The sequence below is a fragment of the Hemiscyllium ocellatum genome, chromosome 1 (genome assembly GCF_020745735.1).
Source record: "Hemiscyllium ocellatum isolate sHemOce1 chromosome 1, sHemOce1.pat.X.cur, whole genome shotgun sequence".
NCBI lineage: Eukaryota > Metazoa > Chordata > Chondrichthyes > Orectolobiformes > Hemiscylliidae > Hemiscyllium > Hemiscyllium ocellatum.
Window position 1 is genome coordinate 116427391 of NC_083401.1, and position 13509 is coordinate 116440899.

Sequence of the window (13509 nt, forward strand, 5' to 3'; positions counted from 1 at the left end):
CAAAATAAACAGAACAAATTAATTAGATTTGTTTGACTTCAGTTTAGAAGAAAACATGAGTTTGTTCAAAACGGAAATTGTTTTCACTTAGCAGGTGTTTTCGGTTTCGGTCAGGGGAATCTGCCTTGTTTTAGTCTGCGAATTATTGAAACTGGAACAGTTTAGGATAGAAGGTACAAGTTGTTTAGACTGAAAACATTTTGACTGTTGGGATTATTTATGCCATCAAATGCACAAGTGTGGTAAAATTGATTCTACAGATCAAAAAAATAAAATTGAAAAGCTTCAATTAGGTAAAGATTTAAAAGTTACGGTAGAATAAATATTTTTCTTGGATTGATTCTTTGTAAGAGATAATGCTGGAAACAGGTTGAAGCTTTGTTTTGCTGTTGTGTTAAGATCTTTCCAAATTGTACTTTGCATCTGTATCACATTGTTGTCCTATTTGTGTAATTAATTTATATTTTGCTACTGAAGAACACTTACAACTTACACAATGTGGAAATGTTTTTATGACAAACCATTGCATTAAGTATAAATATTAAACATATGATCTATTACGTCAGGTTATATTCTGGGATCTGACCTACTCAATAATAGCTTCAGCTGAGATTGTAACAGAGTGGGGATCTTTGTGGGGTCAGAACTGAATGAATTTAAGATGGAACCGTGTCTCTTCTAAAGAAATGACTATATAGAGTTTTTAGATACAAACTGAGAGTTTTGCAGTGAAGTTTCTTGCCTGGTTTGGACTTTTCTGGGAGTAGAACAGGTAACAGTGGATGTTTTGAAGTCTTTGGCTGATCTTAAGCTGAGTCAGGAGATAAATTAATGGTAGAAATGAAAGTGGAAGAGATGTTAGTGACAGACTTGCATAAGGATGAGATGTTTAATGTAGTCATGCAGCCTTTAGAATTTCTAGTGTGTCATCACTAGAATTAACTAAGATTCAGCTAGAAATGAAAAAGAGAATTGACAGAAAGAGGAAAAGAATGAAAGGACTTGAATTGGAAGGAAAAGACAATGAAACAAAACGGAAATGGAGGATAAAGATAATTGAAAATAAGAAAACTTAAATTGGAGTGTGAGGAGAGACAAAATCAAGAAAAAGACAGAATTTAAAAATCGTGAACTCCGAAGAGATAAGGGAATCAGGCAATCTGATTTGGCAAGAGAAAAGCTCAGACTGAAACAAGAAAGGAGCAATAGATCAGGGGATAATTCTGATTCTGATCAGAGATTTTATTTGACTGGAAATCTATGCTTAATGCATAAATTTACTGAGGATGGAGTGGACAAATGTTTTAAGTCATTCCAAAAGGTAGCTGGGCAGTTGAGATGGCTAAACATTCCTTGACTTTAATGCACGATGTGTTTAGATAGGTGCCTCATTGACTGTAAGCCAGCTGCCAGAGGAACAGTCCACAAACTACGAAACAACTGTTTTTTAAAACAAAACCCAAGCTATCCCCAAAGCTTACTAACTCAAATTTAGGATTACAAGAAAGAAATTTAATCTGATATTTGCAGAGATTGCAAGAGAAAAAAAGTGCTGTGGGATCAGTGTTTTCAATCACAAGTAAGAGAAAATTTTTGAGGAAGTGACAGAAATAATGATTATGGAAGCATTCACAAACAGTATTCCAGTTAACCTTAAAACTTACTTAGATGAGTGTCATATATCAAGAATCTGAGAAGCAGCAGTTCCAGTGGATATCTTTGATATCTCACACGTGGGAAGATGGTGATCTAGGAAATCTGTGGGAAATTGGAAGAACAAAAAGTCTGCAGATGAAAAGAAGTATTAGTTTTAGTGAACAACAACACGACACCAAAATACTAAGAGAGAGACTAGAATGTAAAGAAAGCAATATCCTTCCATTGAGTAAGACTAGTTAGACCAACATTGATTACTGGGAGACTGAATTGCAATGGTAGGGATGGCTAAGCAATTTCCAGAAAAAAACAGATCAGGAAAGGAGGTAGGAACTAAAACTATGACGGCAGTATAAAGATAACACGTCTCCTTAACTACTTAGAATGGTGAGATGTGTCAGTACAGGCAAGAAAATTCTTTCTCAACTCTTGAGAACTATCACTGGAGATTTTGAATATTTGATCACAAAGGGGAGACATTTCCTAGTGTTTCAAACTGACCAGGTAAATCACTAAAAATATTGAGATACATTGGAGCAAGTCTGTCACTAATACTGGCTGGTCATGCAATTTATCTTCCAGAGTGGTTCGTGAAGGAACAAATCTTACTTAGAGGTATACATGGAGTTATAAACCAGTTCCACTTTACAGAGTAGAAGTACAGTGACTTTGCATATAGAGAAGTTGTGTTTGGAGTAGTAGAACATGTCTCCATGAATAACTACTTTTACTATACAGTCCTGCAGTTTGCAAGGTGAATCCTACCATGATTTCAATGATACTAATTATCTTCAATTAGTGATGCAGGATACCCACTGGAAGCGGCAAGATATTAATAAGGTGCATCAAGAAGTCAATGGACACCCAATATCACTGAATCCTCTGCAATTTTGTGATGACTCATGGATTCCCTCTGTTCTTGGGATGTCTGACCAGCAAAGCCTGTCAGGTTTAGTTGAAGCCTTTCAGTTGGAAATGGTGGGCCTCCATTTGGGGAGAGGAAGGTGTCCTGCATAGATGGGCAAGGGACCAGGCAACAAGGAGGAGTTGCTAAAGTTACCCACTGTTCTTGCCTCTGAATACCCTGCTCCAACCCTTCTGCCTATTAGCTCCAGCCCACTATCTCTCTCAACTTTAATGATTAGAGATAGGGACAATATTACTCTGCCACAGCGGCCTTCAAAACAATGTCAGTAAGGCCATTGAACTTAGATGCAAGTTTATATAGCTCAGTAATTGGGGCAGTTGGAATGGAGTTTAATTGGCTAAGAGATTGTTGATTGGCATAGTCTCCTCTGTCTAATAACTGAGTTTCTGTCCTTTGTGGTTTGAGAGAATTATATTACAGCAATAGTAATTGTATTTAAATTAGATGTCTTGTTGTTTTATGACAGTAAATAATAGTGAGAAGTTATATTTAAGAGACACCAATGAAGATTATCTTGATTTTGATTGATCTGTATCAGTATTTAATGTGTGTGCAGTGAATTAAACTAAGATGAAGATTAAAGGAATTCTCCAGGTTACTGCCATTCAATGGAATGATTGTGTACCATGTCAAGAATAATATATCCTGCCTATGTTTAATGTTATTAAATTCATATTGTGATTATCTAAATAAATGATAATTGTGATAAATTCACCAGGTTTTCAGGATTAAACATTGAAGCATGAAAGATTGTCTTGATTCTTACCCAGAGATCCCTGCTTGAAGTTCATACAATCAACTTCTCGTAATTTAATGTTACTTCATTTAAGTCATCTGATAATTCATTTGTTTCATTCATTCATGAAGTGCCACCTATGTTGCTTGATTGATATTGCTTCATTCAAATTACTATACAATTCAATTCTTTGAGAATATGATGGCTCTAAACTAACAAAGTTACTCAAACTATGTCAACTCCCATAATGTGTAACAGCTCTGATGCCCCATGGTTGAATATTTTCCCACTTCTAGCTACGAAAAGCCACATTTATATTGACATCAATCTAATTGAATATAAGGCTCAACCTTCAGGGAAGATAGGATAGTTACAGAAAATTTTAAATGAAAAACATCGTGCATTTCTCAGGCTACAGTTATGGAACTGTGTTGACTTTGTAAATGTTGACTTTTTTTGGTTCTTTTGTCCCTTTGTTATTTCAGAAACTAATGAAACACCTATTTATAGCATGTAAACATTTTGTCCGCTTGCTAACTCTAACAATGTCACATTGTAATTTTGTGCTTTTATGCATGACTTACCATAGCATAAATCTTTGTATCATGAGAAAAATCCTGCACATATTGTATATTATCCAAATCATTAATGATTAGATTAATATAAATATATATTAATGACCCTGACCTTGATATACAGAGTGAAGTTTCAAAATTTGCCAATGATACAAAAATTTGAGGCACTGTAAGAAGACCTGCATAGATCTTCAAAGGACAGAAGTTGGTAGAGTGAATGGAGAGTTGGCATATGAAATTTAGTGCAGAGAATGGTGAAGTGATTTGTTTTGATAGAAAGAATACCAAGAGACAAATAATATAGAAGATATAATTCTAAATGGAGTATAGGAGCAAAAGTTCCTGAGTGAACATGTTCATAAATCATTTAATGAAACAGCATGTTTGAGAGAGGTATCCAAGGCTCTATTAATAAAACATAAAATAAAGTATCTTAAAGTTATATAGTACATTTGTTTGGCCTCAACAGGAATATTCCTTTCAGTTAAGTTGAAACATCAGTTTCAATCTCTAATGAGGACAGCCCTGTGGTTCAATAGAACTAATGTGTTTTTAACTACCTTTTATATTGAATAACTGAGGCTCAAGCATGGATCTTTTTGTGGCACCATAGGCTGAATTTCCATTCTGAGGTTGTGCCTCTGAGGTTGAGATCCTGACCTATGCCATGTTGGTTCCTGGTGCATGTCTATTTTTAACAAGCAGGCCAATTAGCTACCAGAGAACTGTAGAGGCTGCCTAATTAGGGGTTGTGTATCAGAAGAGGTGCAACTTAAATTGGAGGTCATGTGGATGTACAGGATATTGGTGAGGCCCCTTTTAGAATACTGTGTTCAATTCTGGCCTGCCTGTTATGGCAAAGATGTTAAACTTGAAAGACTTCAGAAAAGATTTGCAAGGATGTTGTGGTGATTGGAGGGTTTGAGTTACCATGAGAGGCTGAACAGGCTGGGACTATTTTCTGCGGACCTTTTGAGGATGAAGGGTGACCCTATGGAGGTATGTAATGGGGTGGCACAATGGCTCAGTGGTTAGCACTGCTGCCTCAAACATGAGTCCCTAGTGCTGTGATTTCAGCCTCACATTCTCCCTCTGTATGCATGGGTTTCCTCTGGGTGCTCTGGTTTCCTCTCACAGTCCAAATGCAGGGGTACAGGAATAGGGTAGGAGGATGGATCTTGGTGGGATGCTGTTCAGAGGTGTGATGGAGGACTTGATGGGCTGAATGGTCTGCTTTCATACCATAGGGATTCTGTGATCTAAATGTGAATTGGTACCTTTGTTCCGGTAGATGCTACAGGGGAAGCATAAAAAGGAGAATATGTTGTCAGAGCAGACAGGTCCCCATTCGAGGGCAACCCATGAATTCTGATGCCTCCATTGAGGTTCTTTTGGATGTAGTGGTATCACTGTGCACTTTTTCTTTTGACTGGGAAGTTACTGAAGAGGTTAATGGGATAAGCAAAGGAAACCTGATTGGAGATATCAGAACAAAGTGTGTGTATGGGGAGAGGAGGACATGTCAAAGACTTTATGCAGGCTGGTTAGGTGAATGCCAAGTTACACCCAGATGCTAGGCCTACAGACCCTACAATCACAAACTGGCAGCCTGAGTGTCCATAGCCCTCAAGAACCATCGAAACATGTGCACTGATCATTGATGAAAGCAGCATAGAAGTGAAGGTGACAGTGTATTGGGATGGGTGACGTGGAAGTTGATGATGAGATCAAGACAAAAAAGGAAACTTTTGGGAGGGGTGCCAGGGTTTGTGCTCAGGGTTGGTGCTGATTTTTGCCTCATTTGTTGTTGAGAACAGCTGCAGATTTTTCTGTTGTGTGCCGAGTCATTATCTTATTTAAGAGAAGGTGACAGACTCAAATTCATTCTAGGATAACCCAACCTCAAGTTTACTGGGAATTCTTTGTGTTTATCAAGGCTTCTCTCCAGCCTTGAAAGCAGCACCTCAATAAGCTGACATGCAGCTTCTTTATATACCAAATGACTAACTCACCTTGTCACTTCCTGCTTTCTCACTCCCTTTCAAAAATTGCAGAGTTTCAGATCTGCGCTGAAAGCAGTCGTGTCTTTCTGCAGCACAATTTTCCAGGCCCTTCTTTCTCTGTTCTCATTTCCATTATCTTACAAAAATTCTGCTCCACAAGTCACCTTATTCCATTATGAGTATATATGACCTACAGCATTAACTGTTTTTCTCTGTCCACAGATGCTTACTGAGGATTCCCATTACTTTCTGTTTTTTACTTCTATTTACTAGACTCCATTGTATTTTGCTTTTAGATGCATGGGCATTGCTGTCTCTACTATTTTAGTTATTGCCTGAAAAAAAATCAATTAGACATGACTTACATAAAACAATTCATAATCGCTGTCTCTTAATTTGCTCGAATTTCTCTTGTGCTTAGCCACTCTGTTCTTGAGTAATGATTCCAGTTAATTCTACACAACTGATATTCGATTAACAGGCCCATAACTTTCTTTTTAAGGGCTTTTGTGGCACAGTGGTAATGTCTCTACTTGTGGGTCAGAATACCTGGTTTTTGTGTCCCTATTCAACACCAGTGACTACTCATAATTGTCTCAATCTCTGCAGATTAAGAGATAAGGTTAGCCAGGGTTCTACCTTCTTCTCATTGCCATCTGACAACCCTCCTGAGTAACCTGTATGTGTAGATATTTGGTGAAGTCAGACTCAGCAGTAAATCTCCCCATCTTTCCCCCATCCCTACTTTCATCCCATGTTTAGTGCTTGTAAGTGTATTTGTGACTACAGATGAGAATAAATACTTGCATGGGATACCAGCAAGAACCCTTAACTTCAGGAGAAGAGGAAGAAAAGCATGCTGTTTAATAAATTGAAGATGGCTGAGAAGCTGCCAAGTTTCTTTCACATAATTTGGGAATAATCAGAACGGAGACCAATTATTAAAATGTGCATGTTTTTCAGTCAACCCAGGCTCATGAAGTTGCATTAAAACGTATGAGCTGTTTGATGGAAATTAAAGTTGATGTAGTGTGCGGCATATTAAAGACATGATTGGAAAATTACTTTTTTATATAAAATATTCCTAAATGTGTGACTGACTCATGTAACATTTTGGTGAGTTAAAACTGGTCTGATGATAATTAATACTAAAGGGAAATTGATTCCAGTTACCCAAAGCTCCTTGTGGATGTTTGATGTAGTAGGATAGTTATCCTCAATTCAGTCTGTAGTGCTGCAGCAATACTGGAATATATTTTCAATGTGATGCAGTTATAAAACTGTTAAGTCATACTTTTAGCGAGGAGTTGTACTCCTAGAGAATGTAGATCAGAAAACCTAGGATTTCGGTAGTTCTGTATCCAGCCCAAGCTCTTTTGAGTGTAGAATCTATGAGTTTATTTGAGAATTCTACAGCTATTTGTTGGTTATACAGAGCAGGTGAAAAGTTAACCAATATGTTCAGCAAGAAGAATATTAAAAGCTAAAGACTGAAAACTAAATTCACATATGTATTTAATGCTTTTACTTAATTTTGAGAAATTTGAATTTCAAAATGTCTGCTTTTGTTGTCTATGCAATTAATATTAATATTTTATATGTCTTGGCTACAGTCCAGGAATTATTGTCAGAAGATCATGGTTGTAGTCTGCCAGCCACACCACAGTCCATTTCAGATCTGAAATCATTGGCAACTGCTTTACTTGAGACGATTCATGACAAGAATATGGTTCTTCAGCATCAACGGCAGACTAACAGGCATGTATTATTATCTGCCTGATAACAGGGAGCCACTTGGACTGTGCTTTTTAAATGTTTTAATTTCCCAATGGAAGAGATAAGACCATTATTACCATTCTTATGTTATTCCTGGAAACAAGGAGATTGAATTATACTGTTATTGTTTTGATAGAAGATTTAGTGCTTTGTCGCCACTAAACTGATTAGTGAGTTGCAAAGCTGTTTCTTTAACTGAATAAGGACTTCTCACTGAGAAACACAGCTCTATGCTTATCATCCGCGTGAACAAATATCCTGAAAATGGGAATTTGGAGGGGATGTCTTCAGGCCCCATCTGAACTTGACTTTTCTATATTACCTATCTTCAATTTTCTTTGAATATCAATATCAACGCAAAAATTTCTTAATGTTTTCTTGTACAGACTTTTGAAAGACTTTGTATTTTACATTATTTTCATTCTATAATCTTCATCTTAACTTTCGAGACCGTGTGGGGTGGCACAGTGGTTAGCACTGCTGCCTCGCGGCGCCAGAGACCTGGGTTCAATTCCCGTCTCAGGCAACTGTCTGTGTTGAGTTTGCACATTTTCCCCGTGTCTGCGTGGGTTTCCTCCAGATGCTCCGGTTGGTGTGGACTTGTTGGGCTGAAGGGCCTGTTTCCACACTAAGTAATCTAAACCTAACCTAATATTGCCCAAAAGTAGTTGCTACCCCAACACTCAAATATATCTGGGAATTCTTGTATTGTCCGAATCTCTGTAAGCCAAAATATATAATTAAATTTATTTGCAGTTCAAAAAAAAAGCAGCAGAAGCATGAGACATATGATGCAGTATAAGATGCAATTTTTTACATATGTAACCTTGAAATGTCTTTCAAAAGAGGGAGTTGGACATTTAGTCTCTTGATGTAAAACAAAAGCTTTCAGTGTATTGCTGAGGTAACAACCTCTCACCCTCAGAACGTGCAGCCCTCCACTCCCTCCGCTCCAATCCCAACCTCACCATCAAACCCGCAGACAAGGGAGGCGCGGTAGTAGTTTGGCGCACTGACCTGTACACCGCTGAAGCCAAACGCCAGCTCGCGGACGCCTCCTCTTATCGCCCCCTTGACCACGACCCCACCTCCCACCACCAAACCATCATCTCCCAGACCATCCAGGACCTCATCACCTCAGGGGATCTCCCATCCACCGCCTCCAACCTCATAGTCCCACAACCCCGCACCGCCCGTTTCTACCTCCTGCCCAAAATCCACAAACCTGCCTGCCCCGGCCGACCCATTGTCTCAGCCTGCTCCTGCCCCACCGAGCTCATCTCCCAATACCTCGACACGGTCCTGTCCCCTTTAGTCCAAGAACTCCCCACCTACGTTCGGGACACCACCCACGCCCTCCACCTCCTCCAGGATTTTCGCTTCCCCGGTCCCCAACGCCTTATTTTCACTATGGACATCCAGTCCCTGTACACCTCCATCCCCCATCACGAAGGACTCAAAGCCCTCCGCTTCTTCCTTTCCCACCGCACCAACCAGTACCCTTCCACTGACACCCTCCTTCGACTGACTGAACTGGTCCTCACCCTGAATAACTTCTCTTTTCAATCCTCCCACTTCCTCCAAACTAAAGGAGTTGCCATGGGCACCCGCATGGGCCCCAGCTATGCCTGCCTCTTCGTAGGATATGTGGAACAGTCCATCTTCCGCAACTACACTGGCACCACCCCCCACCTTTTCCTCCGCTACATCGATGACTGTATCGGCGCTGCCTCGTGCTCCCACGAGGAGGTTGAACAGTTCATCAACTTTACTAACACCTTCCATCCCGACCTGAAATTCACCTGGACTGTCTCAGACTCCTCCCTCCCCTTCCTAGACCTTTCCATTTCTATCTCGGGCGACCGACTCAACACAGACATCTATTATAAACCGACTGACTCCCACAGCTACCTGGACTACACCTCCTCCCACCCTGCCCCCTGTAAAAACGCCATCCCATATTCCCAATTCCTTCGTCTCCGCCGCATCTGCTCCCAGGAGGACCAATTCCAACACCGCACAGCCCAGATGGCCTCCTTCTTCAAGGACCGCAGATTCCCCCCAGACGTGATCGACGATGCCCTCCACCGCATCTCCTCCACTTCCCGCTCCTCCGCCCTTGAGCCCCGCTCCTCCAACCGCCACCAAGACAGAACCCCACTGGTTCTCACCTACCACCCCACCAACCTGCGCATACAACGTATTATCCGCCGCCATTTCCGCCACCTCCAAACGGACCCCACCACCAAGGATATATTTCCCTCCCCTCCCCTATCAGCGTTCCGCAAGGACCACTCCCTTCGTGACTCCCTTGTCAGATCCACACCCCCCACCAACCCAACCTCCATCCCCGGCACCTTCCCCTGCAACCGCAGGAAATGTAAAACTTGCGCCCACACCTCCACACTCACTTCCCTCCAAGGCCCCAAGGGATCCTTCCATATCCGCCACAAGTTCACCTGTACCTCCACACACATCATCTATTGCATCCGCTGCACCCGATGTGGCCTCCTCTATATTGGTGAGACAGGCCGCTTACTTGCGGAACGCTTCAGAGAACACCTCTGGGCCGCCCGAACCAACCAACCCAATCACCCCGTGGCTCAACACTTTAACTCCCCCTCCCACTCCACCGAGGACATGCAGGTCCTTGGACTCCTCCACCGGCAGAACACAACTACACGACGGCTGGAGGAGGAGCGCCTCATCTTCCGCCTGGGAACCCTCCAACCACAAGGTATGAATTCAGATTTCTCCAGCTTCCTCATTTCCCCTCCCCCCACCTTGTCTCAGTCGGTTCCCTCAACTCAGCACCGCCCTCCTAACCTGCAATCCTCTTCCTGACCTCTCCGCCCCCACCCCACTCCGGCCTATCACACTCACCTTGACCTCCTTCCACCTATCCCACCTCCATCGCCCCTCCCCCTAGTCCCTCCTCCCTACCTTTTATCTCAGCCTGCTTGGCTCTCTCTCTCTTATTCCTGATGAAGGGCTTATGCTCGAAACGTCGAATTCTCTATTCCTGAGATGCTGCCTAACCTGCTGTGCTTTGACCAGCAACACATTTGCAGCTGTGATCTCCAGCATCTGCAGACCTCATTTTTTACTCGAAGAGGTAACAACTTACACCAAGGAATCCTTCAGACTGAACATTCTGCACAAGTTAGTATGACTTAGATACACACAAGTTCACTTTCCTTATATTTTTTATTTCTTTGAAGACCGAAAGAACAATATGCAACACATGACAGTGGTGGAGATTATCTTGGCATCTCTTTACAGGGTAAATGTAAACAATAACATAAAGGTGAATTCCCTGCTGCTTCCATTTAGGATTTTAGCTGGGCTAACATGTTCAAGTGCATACCCAATAAACCAGCCAATGTCAGGGACAGGATAGAAGGAGACCATTGTGTTTGTGGAAACTCTCCATGCAGCAATCTAGTTGGCCCAGTTTTCCTTCTGTCTCCTGAACGCCTTACGAGATTATTTCCTCAACCACCCACTGAATTTCCTTTTGAAACCACTTTTGCACCCACAACCCATGTGCACAGTGAGTTCCAGACATTACCCAAAAAGAAAGTTCTTTCACATGCCCCCTGCAATTCTTGCCCAAAATCTTAAACTCCTGTCACCTAGACTTGTACCATCAGTAATGGGAACAGTTTTTCCTTGACTCCCTTATCACACTTGTCAGTCAAATCCCTCCTCAACTGCCTTTGTTCCAAAGAGAACAACCCCAGCTTCTTAACTGAATCTTATTAAATCCCCTCAACCCTGAACCATTCTAATAAATCTCCTTTGCACCATCTAAGGACTTTTATATCTTTCCTAAAGTGTGGTGATGAGAACTTCGTGCAATAATCAGGTTGTCACCTAACCGGTGCCTCATTTTACGAAGTTCAAGAACCCAACTATTTTTCTAATTAACCCTCTCAAAGATTAGTGCAGCTGCATCCCAAGACCTTTTGTTCATGCACACGATTCAGCATTGTGCCACTGGGTGGAATCTGCTGCTTTGTTCGTTGTCAGGCATTGAATTAGCAGTCACGTTTGCTCCTGGGGTGGGGTCTGGTTACCTTTACTTTGACTGTCCCACTATTCTCTGGCCACTACATATGCATATGCATTTTTGCATGAGTGCAACGTAAATCTGTAGGGAAAGCCAACAGGAAGCTTTTGTAGTAGACTTGAAGGGCAGCTTAGGGAAGAAGGTGATAACCATACAGTCTTCTGAAGAGGAAAACCCAAGGATCAACTCAAAGCACATGGAAATGGATTCGCTATCAGGAATAAACTCATCAACCGATGCTTTCAGCCATCTATTGGCATCAATGATCGTCACATGAATCTTTGTCTACAACTTGCCTCGAACTAGCAGTGATGAGTGGTTTCAATCCTTGATGCCACAGATGAGTCCAAAGAAGACTTCTACTGCACCCTAGACACCATAGTCACCAATCTAACATTCCTCAGAAAGATAAAATGATCCTCCTTTGATTCTTCTACACCAGGATTGGAAAGGTTGCTCAATTCTGAAAAGGAACCATTGGAGAGGAAGGAGTTAGGAATTGCAACACCAATGTGCTGAACACCAGCTGGTCATTATCACCACACTGTTCACCAAACAGAAGTTCAAGACTTCTTGGATGCGTCCATGATCAATTACCTGATCATTCAAACCTGAGACCAATATCCTGATTTCCAAAGCGTTGACGAGTGCGCATGAATGTTGGACAGACCATTGGCTCATTCACTCCTCAATTTTCATCAAATACTGCCAAAAGCAGCTGACAAAAGGGAAACAAGGTTGAGGCTGAGACTAGTTCTTTGGTATGATTCTGCAAAGGCATTAAGACTTGAAGATCTTGTTCCAAAAGAGCAGAGATAACATTGTCACCATGCATACTGAAGTTCCACAAGGGAGGTCAGTGTCAATTTATTCTTGGAATTTCAACTGGTTAAGGTTGAAAAGATTTCTGTTCATCCTGTAGGCAATGTCCACACACTGGGAAGCTTCTTCTCGACAAGATGAAGAATAATGCCGATGAAACGGGGGAAATGCGTGGGATGACATATCTCTGTTTGAACTGTTTGAATCCTGTCTTGACCTCAAAGAATTCTGTCATATTACCATTGATGAGGACTGTCAATAACATCTTATCATGGATGAGACAGATGTTGATGAATTTTACTCAGTAGTCAGGTTTGACAGGGTCTTTTGTAGCCCTTCCTGACTGACTGAGTCAAAAGCCTTGATCCAATTGATGAAGGCCATGTGGAATGACTGGTGCTGTACTTGGCATTTCTCTTGGAGTTGTCAAGCAGAAGAAAATGCTATGGAATAACAAAGGTGCCTCATCATAGAGGCAATACCTGAAATAAATAAAATAAGCAATGGTCAGAACTGTCAGGCAATATTTGTGCAGGATCACTCTCAGAATTGCTAGTGACTACAGCTGTGGCTGTCTCATCCCTGCAGCACCCTGATCGTGGGTTGAGAGATAGTCTCAATGGTTTCCTAGGCTGGTACCAGGATGCTACCTGCACCCCCCCCCCCCACAGCCATTTTATCTGCAGCTCCTCTTACACCCACCCCCAATTCTGAAGAAGGGTGACAACCATCAAGTTGACTTCTCCACTTCCTGATGCTGCCTGGCTTGCTGTGTTCTTCCAGCCTCCTGCTTGTCTACCTTTGGCTCCAGCATCTGCAGTTTTTTTAACATCTAACCAGAGTGCTGCCTGCAGGTACCTGCTGAGTTTCATCCTTAGAGTGATGAACGTCTCAGTGGTGGCAGCATTTTCCACTAATTATTCCCTATAGGTACCTAATTG

The 13509-nt window shown here is 41.7% G+C and overlaps 1 protein-coding gene across 1 annotated transcript in view; it reads left to right on the plus strand.

Annotated features, from left to right (window-relative positions):
* Positions 1-13509, plus strand: part of ccdc149a (coiled-coil domain containing 149a) — a 136045-nt gene that overhangs the window by 88829 nt on the left and 33707 nt on the right. Inside the window, exon 9 of the mRNA XM_060826638.1 lies at positions 7512-7656. Within this exon, the coding sequence (XP_060682621.1) occupies positions 7512-7656 (145 nt within the window). The remainder of the gene's footprint in view (positions 1-7511; positions 7657-13509) is intronic.